We start from the raw sequence: 9331 nt of genomic DNA on the forward strand, positions 1-9331 counted from the left end.
GAGTGATGAATATATCAGAATTCTGACTTTGGAATCGTGATCAGCGACCTCGATAACCTAATATACTTTTCTGACACGTTTTGTAGAATATTTTCAAAGTTTCAAAAATTACCTCTCAAATGGTTCCCAATAATTGGCCTATTTGGTCAATAGCGATGGCAAAACTTTCTAGTGACACCAAATTAGATGTAAATTTTGATCTAAGACCTTGATAAACATTTTTACAAAATTTAGCCCGATTGGTTGCGGTATACAAAAATTTCATTTGGAATGATAAAATAAAACGGCTAACTATTGAGTATTTAATTTTTATCCGTAGGTCACCTGAATTTCCCTTTTATGCTTTCCAACAGTGACGAAAGCAGCAGTAAATAGGGCTCAGTACGGACGATTATTCGCGCCAAAAACCAAAGATACCGCACATCACAACCAAATGCGCGAAATTTCGAAAAATTCATAGTCCAATTAGAAGTTTTAATGCACGTTGTGAAACATTTCGATATATCGAACGCTGTACAGCTTCATCTAAGTTCAAGAAAGGTGATTGTGCGCTGGGAAACGATCAAGCGTGAACTTTTAACGCGTGCTATTTTTAAATATTAATTTCGCACGTTACAATGTTTGTTTTAACAGACGTTTTATAATTTTTTTCATTAAAAGCAATATTATTTAAGTTATTTCGAAATTGTGGTTAATTAGAGCTTTAGAAAAAATGAATAATGTACCGTAATTTATTTAAAATTAAGTAATAAATTGTTCAAAACAAACAAACCTATTGTAAATAAAAATAAGTTTGTCATACAAATAACAATTGCTTCATTTTTACATTTACATCAATTTACAATTTTTTCAAACAAAGTTAACGAAAATAAATTTTGAACAAAAAAATATTAAATAAATCGAAAAATTTGTGGTAATAAACGGAAAAATTTACATAAAATTAAGTAAAATATTAATTGGAATGACAACAAGAATAACTATAGAGAAGAACTACCAAAATAAATTCACAAAATGTCAATCACGTCATTTATGAACAAATGAATGGATTGCGCATCTGCTACAGCCAGCAGCAGTCAGAGCCTACACAACACAGGTGCACCAATATTTTTTGTAGATTGGTGACCTTATATCAAAATCGACAGTGTTAAAAAAAATTTCATTGTTTATTAAATTTGACGTATTTATTGTCATAAATTTGTAAAACTGTGTGGTAAAATGGATTCAGAAGAAGAGACACTCTACGATGACATTGACTCAGGGAATGAATCAAGCGGAGACGATGTTGATTTTGCAATGGAAGTTGAATCAACCTCAACGAGAGAACGACAAACTGATATCGATGAATATCCTTATGAAGTTTTATCAACAGAGGAAATTGTTCAACACATGGTTGATTCAATCAAAGAAGTGAATACTGTCGTTGAGGTAATGTGTGTTCCAGTTTTACGTTAACAAATAAATATATTCATAATGACATTTCACATTGAATGTCAACGCATGACAACAAATATATTATTGTGAAGGCGAATAAATATTATGAACAAATGTAAATAATAGAATCATCATAACTTGTGAAATAAAAAATTTATAGAAGTTTTCTTTTGTCCCAATAAGTACAACATTTGTACAAAATTTTTCATAGTACAATAGGCTACGTTTACAATAATTATCCGAGATTTTGTGTATGCAAACCCAAGGTCTACGGGCGGTCCATATAAGGTGTTACGAATTTATTACAGGAAATTATTGTTCTTAAAATTTCAAAATATTAATTTTTTTAAATTATATTCGTTAGTTCTGGTTTAAGTATTGGGAAAATTGTTGTATTCGATTTGTTTCTAAAAATTAATGAAACGATGAATTTTATGAAGAAAATAAAGCAAATTTGATCTTTTATCGTGATCAGGTCAATCAACAGAATACATTTTCTCAAGAACAAAGGTCTTTATATTTTAGGTAAAGCTTATATTAATTAATTTTACGGAGAATATTAGAAAATACAAATTCTAGCTTTTGATCGCTGAACCCTTAAATTCTATACTTACTATCTTTGACTTGATACAGAGTGCATGAAAAATAAAAAATTATCACGGAATAAGATTATTCAGGGAAATCTAAGATTTATTATAAATTCTTGGAAACTGTCGGGGAGAGTATGATAACTGTGGCTCCACGATTTGGTGATGGAATATGGTTAAACAAAGTAAAACAAATCGAAAATGAAGAGTGATAATTTTCGAGTTTCGGCTTAGTCTTCGAGTATTCGACTGCTAAAGTCTACATTTGAAATTACACATATGGTCATTTTTTTATGTTGAATCGTTTAAATTTGACAAGTTCCTATGGATACTAAAATTTAAAGCTAATACTTAGAAAGAATTCTGAAAAACATACCTATAATTGTTTTTTAATATGTCGATTTTGAACTAATATTATCGATTTTCAATTATAACACTACACTATCCACTTTAGTTGATTTAAAAATTACAAAATTACACATTAGTTGATTTTAAATTGTAATATAACACTTTCGACGAACAAATTTTTTTTTTCTTCGGTTTTAAATTGTTCATTATTTTCTAGTAACATTCCTCGATTTTAAATTATGAGATTCCTTGTAACATTTCTCGATTTTAAATTATAACATGCCTAAATTTTAAATTATAACATGCCTCGATATTAAATACAACACAAATTTTATTTATTAATAAATAAAAACAAATGAATTTTATTGAAGTAAAAAATTAAGTACTTTTCCGTTATTGTTAAAAATCATTTTCCAGTATATTAGATATTTTTAATTTTGGCCATAAAAAGTTTTCTATTTTTGAAGTTAAAAATAAGATTTTCTTCCATTTTTAACTATTTTAAGCTGCGTTCATTCACTGATCTACGGGTTGGCCATACCTTTAATGGGGTCGAATTAGCACAGGTCTGCGGGTTTTTAGCCCTTGCGTCTACCCTGTGATTGCGTTCATTCACTGATCTACGGGTTGGCCATGCCTTTAATGGGGTCGAGTTAGCACAGGTCTGCGGGTTTTTAGCCCTTGCGTTTACCCTGTGATTGCGTTCATTCACTGATCTACGGGTTGGCCATGCCTTTAATGGGGTCGAGTTAGCACAGGCCTGAGGGTTTTTGGCCCTTGCGTTTACCCTGTGATTGCGTTAATGAAATAAACGCAAAAAAAAAAAATGATCTAATTTACGTGATAACTAGATGATATTAATTCATTTCACCAACTTTTAAATACAATAGAAAATAGTTCTATTTTTGAAATTTATTTCGTGCCAAGAAAATATTTCATGTACTTTTTGAGTTTGATCTAAGATCTATTTCTATCTAAAATTTAGTTTTTTTAGATTTCGTAGCTTCATCAGTATTATTAACGTATTTTTGAATTAAAGATATTCGTTTTCAATCAAACCGATGCCAGGGGCCCCAGTAGATGGATAACTTTGGCGTTAAAGGGGGCTGTTATGATTAATTTTCAATTGTTTACATGTTAATGGTATTGTAAATGTCAAATTAAAATTATTGAAACCAATTGAAAACAAACAATTGATTGATTAATTGTTTATATACTCTGTACATGCAATGCGGAATGTCAGTGATTGCATTTATTTTTAATAAATTATGGCAGCCTTGCGGTCGCCATTTGTTTTGATTTTCGATAGTATTTTTTAGAACTTCATTTTGGAAACTGTCAAATAATTAAATTATAATTTTATGTTTTTTGGATTTTTCTTCATTTTTCGAGGATCTCACAATATACTAGTTGAAGGAAGCTACCTGAAAATTTCCAACTCCCTATCTTTTATAGTTTTGGAGAAAATGGGCAACAAAGTTTTGTTAGCCATATATACAATCCATATACTTTTTTAACCGTCCATACTAGAATAATGTCCATAATAGAACACGAAAAATTTTGCACAGTACTGGGTTGACATTCGACCACGCAGATTAATTGTTTTAAATTTTTTTGTAGAGAACACTAAAATGTCAACGGTATTTTTGGTATGGTTGCCAAAGTGCTCTTTAACTTTTAAAATGTCAAAAAAAAACCTTTTTTTTATTTTCACCAGGAGTGATACTATATGATTAAATCTTCCTAGTATACTATCCATTTTTGAGACACTCTGTATAAATATGACGCTTATGTGTTTAATAAGTTTCATTAGTTTTAAAAAAGTCTTTGTTTGCAAATTAAACAATAAATATTTAAGAGTAAATTTTAAAATGACTCATTAACAAATAAATCAAGTTGTTTGTCTTTATTTTTTACAGATTCCTGCAACAACTACACGAAATTTATTAAATCATTTTAAATGGGATAAAGAAAAATTAATGGAACGGTTTTATGACGGAGATCAAGAGGAATTGTTTGCAGAGGCGCGTGTCGTCAATCCATTTGTTAAGCAAATTATTACGAGACCAAAGGTTGTTTGTTTATATTATCTATTTTTATAAACAATAGTTTAAGCTATTTATTTACTTTGGATTTTATTCTGTAATCAGTTAAAAAAAATATAAAAAGCATCTATGATTCGATGTTTTAAAATTACGTTGAACTTTTAACGGTCAAATATGTTATAGTTGACAGCCGAATGAAAATCTTGTAAGATCTTTTTGTAGAGTTTCAAACAAATGTTCTAGAACTCAAAAAAGTGGTTGAGATTGAAGCTTTGCAGTATGGAATCTTTTTATTAATTTTACTGCACAGTGACTAGAAAAATTCGAAAGTTGGTCCAATATTAAAATTAGAAAAATTTAGTTAAAATGGGTGGGATTTAAGTTTTTATAAATTTAGACTCTCAGGCACTGTCTGCGAAACACTGAGACTTCAGAATATTGAAAAGTTACGGAAAGTTTACTTCTGAAAATTTTGGTACTCATGCATCACCATTAAATCATTAGAGATTTTTTAAACTAATTTTTTTAATAATTCCAAAGTAATCAATTTAAAAAAATTGAAAAAAAAAAACACTGGATGCAATTTTTAGGGCATCGATTTCAAGAAAGTTTTGAATTCAAGCACTATCTCTGAACCAGTAGGGAATTTTTACACTAACTTTTGTTGCTGGCGGAACTCGGGAAAAAATTCTAAAGTAGGTCAAGCTATAAAATTTTGGATATTGATTTTTGGAAGGTTTTGTATCCAGGTATTGTTTCTGAAGCTACTGGAAAGTTTTATGCAAAAGTTTGTTGCGTGGGAAACTTTGTACAAAAATTTCTTTTTCTCGTTTCCGCTCATTAATCTGTTGGATTTTACTTGCCTAGACTGCCAGCTTCAGGCACTGTTTATTTGCTGTCTCTTACGACTTATTTTATTGAAAAATAAAATTTTCGACTTTATTGCTTTGTTACAATTCATATATTTGGAATTAAAATTTTTAAGGGTATTTAAACCGCTTACGTATTTTCTGTTTTTTATATAATGTAAATTTGTTAATTTTCCAGGCACCAAGAACAGTAAATTCAGGAACAGAAGAATGTGAAATTTGTTTCATGGTTTTACCATCATCGGTAAATGTTTACCAAAAAGTTTTTGTTGAATTTCGATTAACGAAAGTCTTTCTTACAGATGATGACTGGCTTGGAATGTGGACATCGGTTTTGCACACAATGTTGGGGTGAATATTTAACAACCAAAATAATGGAAGAAGGTGTTGGTCAAACAATCGCATGTGCTGCACATGGATGTGATATTCTAGTGGATGATGCTACAGTAATGAGATTAGTAAGGGATTCAAAAGTGCGATTAAAATATCAACATTTAATCACAAATAGTTTTGTTGAGGTAATTTTGTTTATTTATTTTATATTTTACCAGCGAATATCCGTGGCATTATAAAAAAGCACGCGGAAAGTGTTTTCCTTAGTATTTTTGTCCTCTGCTACCTAGAGAAAATTGTGGATATCTTTAGAAAATTAGTGACATATGTTTAACTAGTTTTATTTCTTACATTGTATAGGCTTCAAGAAAGTTTTACAAAATTTATCAAATTTTTTTTTTTACAGTGTAACAGATTATTGCGTTGGTGTCCTTCTCCAGATTGTAATAATGCGATTAAAGTTCAGTATGTTGATGCACGGCCCGTAACATGTAAATGTACGCATACATTTTGTTTTGCATGTGGTGAAAATTGGCATGATCCTGTCAAATGTCATTTACTTAAGAAATGGATTAAAAAATGTGACGATGATTCAGAGACATCAAATTGGATTGCAGCCAATACAAAAGAATGTCCCAAATGTAATGTAACCATAGAAAAAGATGGTGGCTGTAATCATATGGTACGCTTTTATTTTCTCTTAAGTTTATTTAGTTATAGATCATGCTTAGTTAGAGTTCGATCTAGATATTTTACCGCTTCGGACTAAAATAATATTCGCCGCCCTTTGAACTAACTATATAAGCCACGAGCTTGTTTTTCCAAAGACGGGATGTTATATGTATGGTATTGTATGATGGGATGTTTGTCTACTGGGGCTTATGAACAAGTTAACAAAAGTTTATGAGAGTATAACATATATGTATGTATGTATGTTTATAATCTCCGAGTGAAAAGAAAGAGGCGTCCACTAAACTACACCAGGTTTGTGCACCCGGTATTTTATATTTTAAGGATTCCCCTAAAATGTCGCTTTGTATAACTGTAAGATAAAAGGGTATTCCCCCAAAAATGTTATAGTACTTATATTTAAACTATTGCAAATAACTACTTATAGCAACAATTGTGGACTTCCCCAACGTTGACGGGGAATCACCGTCAAACATAAACGGAAGGAAAAGGGTTGCAGTTCAGAAATGTTAATTTAAAAAATTCGATAAATTTTTTTGAAAAATGAATTAATATATTCTTTATTACCTATTTAGGTATTTTTTCTTCCTTTTTCGGCATAGTTGTCTTATAATTTTCTTAGGAGGCGTTATTAAAAAAATTATAAGACCTAATACCACTTTAACGAAAAACTTTAAAAAAACTTCGTCGGTTTGAATTAGAACTGAATGTCATTTATTTCATTGATAGAAACAACATCATCGAAAAGCAAATAATTACATTGTTAATCCGGCAACGTAGTAAGTTAAAGTGGTTGTTGCAACCGTGTAAGGTCTGAATTCAGTTCTCGAAACTGGTGTTTAATTTTTTGACGTTTCTGTTATTCTTTAAGGCATGATTGTTAAATTAATTTTTAACAATGCTGTATAATCACTTGTTTATTGTTAACCTTAGTGACGAACAGGGGCATATGTTTGTATGCTAGATTATATTTATACAACCAAATATTTAAAAGCTTAATTAGTACAAATACTAGTTTTAAAGTCATTTTATTATTTTTTTTTTAGGTGTGTAAAAACCAAAACTGTAAAGCAGACTTCTGTTGGGTGTGTTTAGGACCATGGGAACCACATGGTTCATCATGGTATAATTGTAATCGTTACGATGAAGATGAAGCAAAAGCGGCACGTGATGCACAAGAACGTTCTAGATCAGCATTACAACGTTATTTATTTTATTGTAATCGTTATATGAATCATATGCAATCATTAAAATTTGAACATAAATTGTATGCATCTGTCAAAGAGAAAATGGAAGAAATGCAACAACATAACATGTCATGGATTGAAGTACAATTTTTGAAAAAGGCTGTTGATATTTTATGTCAATGTCGTCAAACATTAATGTATACATATGTGTTTGCATATTATTTGCGTAAAAATAATCAATCTGTGATCTTTGAAGAAAATCAAAAAGATTTAGAAAGTGCCACTGAAACACTATCTGAATATTTAGAACGTGATATCACCAGTGAAAATTTAGCTGATATTAAACAAAAAGTTCAAGATAAATATAGGTAAGCGATTGTAAATTTATTTAGATGGGAAAAATTCATCTCATATCTCTGCTTCTATTTATCGGATTGAGACGAATAGTTACTTTTCGATGGACAAGCTAGCCTATGATAGCTTATGATAGTTTATCAATCAATAAAATTTCATACAATATATGTCTTATTTTATTATCAGCTGAATGAAGATCGAACTTATACTGTCTCTTGTACTATTCAGTTCTTTTCATAACTAAAAAGTTTTGCTCATTTTGTAATTAAAAATTTTCATATGTATTTTGGTTTACATTCTGAAATATTTTAAAATTCAATTCATTCAATATTTAAAAAAAATTTTGGATCCCTGAAAAAAGTAATCCTGATGGCTGAAAAAAATAATATCCGGGTGTAAAAAAATAACACCGATTTGAGTTGAAAGAAAGAAAAATAAATACACTTTTGAATTTAACAATACAGTAGAAACGCGGTAATCCGACCGGTGTCTAATAATCTGCCGTCCCTTGTAATCCGACATACATATAACAATAATGAAAATGCAGATTTATTATAAATACAATAATGCTTAGCCCCTAAAGTGAGAAAAAGGTTGAAATTTTATAACTTGGATATGTAATATATGTCGAATTACAAGGTACTGTTTTTCAAAATGTCCCGGACTACAAATAGAAGTACTCAGTACTCTATAGTCCGAAAAAATTCGATAATCCGACACTGGCTTGATACAGGCTTATTTGTCGAATTACCGCGATTCCACTGAATTTTCAAGGTATCATTTCGAATGAATGCATTATCAAAAATCAGAAATTGTTGCGGAGAGCATCGAATCGAATTTTCCAATAGAAAATAAAATGTAATTGATTTCTCTTTTATGTTACAGATATTGTGACAGCAGGCGTAAAGTACTTTTAGAGCATGTTCATGAAGGATATGAAAAAGAGTGGTGGGACTACACTGAGTGACTGAATAATAATTTTAATAATAATATTAATAATATGATTCAATTGACTTTTATATTAAAACTAAATAATACAGATGTGATTCCTTGATTAATATAAAAAAAATCAAAAACATATAAAACCAAAAAAATCATTTATAAAAAAGAACACACAGGACAGCATTAAATATTATAATTCAACTTTAAAATAATTCTAATTGCCCAATATTTAAAATAATTAATTAAAAAACAAAAACGATGGAGACGACGCTTAATTACAGAAACAATTCTTCTAATTTCAAATATGTTGTTCTTCTTCTTTTTTCTCTTTTATTAGTGATCCTGAAAATAAATAAGGAAAGTTTTTTCTTTTTTAAAAAATATTTCAAATATATATATTAAAAAAAATTATTTTTCAGAGACTTTTAAAAATCAAATTTCAACATTGTTTTTTTTTTTCGTTTTATTGCAAAATGAATGGTTGAGTGTGAATATAAAAGTTTGATAGGAAAAAGAATTATTATATTTATATCTTGTTTTAAAAA

The 9331-nt window shown here is 29.4% G+C and overlaps 1 protein-coding gene across 3 annotated transcripts; it reads left to right on the forward strand.

Moving 5' to 3' along the window:
• The first annotated feature begins 840 nt into the window (after nt 1-840).
• On the forward strand, nt 841-8898 carry LOC123294008 (E3 ubiquitin-protein ligase ariadne-1). Of its 3 annotated transcripts, XM_044875063.1 has the most exons (8): nt 841-1425; nt 4286-4441; nt 4729-4744; nt 5487-5524; nt 5583-5798; nt 6020-6295; nt 7350-7858; nt 8730-8898. In XM_044875063.1, exons 1-8 carry the CDS (start codon nt 1216-1218, stop codon nt 8809-8811), a joined length of 1503 nt encoding a protein of 500 aa, XP_044730998.1. In that variant the 5' UTR covers nt 841-1215; the 3' UTR covers nt 8812-8898. The 3 variants fall into 3 exon arrangements, with proteins under 3 accessions (XP_044730998.1, XP_044730996.1, XP_044730995.1); XM_044875061.1 differs by lacking the exon at nt 4729-4744 and having other exon boundaries at nt 5459-5524; XM_044875060.1 differs by lacking the exon at nt 4729-4744 and having other exon boundaries at nt 4286-4438; nt 5459-5524.
• The last annotated feature ends 433 nt before the right edge of the window (nt 8899-9331 follow it).

Source organism: Chrysoperla carnea, chromosome 2, assembly GCF_905475395.1.
Source record: "Chrysoperla carnea chromosome 2, inChrCarn1.1, whole genome shotgun sequence".
Classification (NCBI taxonomy): Eukaryota; Metazoa; Arthropoda; class Insecta; order Neuroptera; family Chrysopidae; genus Chrysoperla; species Chrysoperla carnea.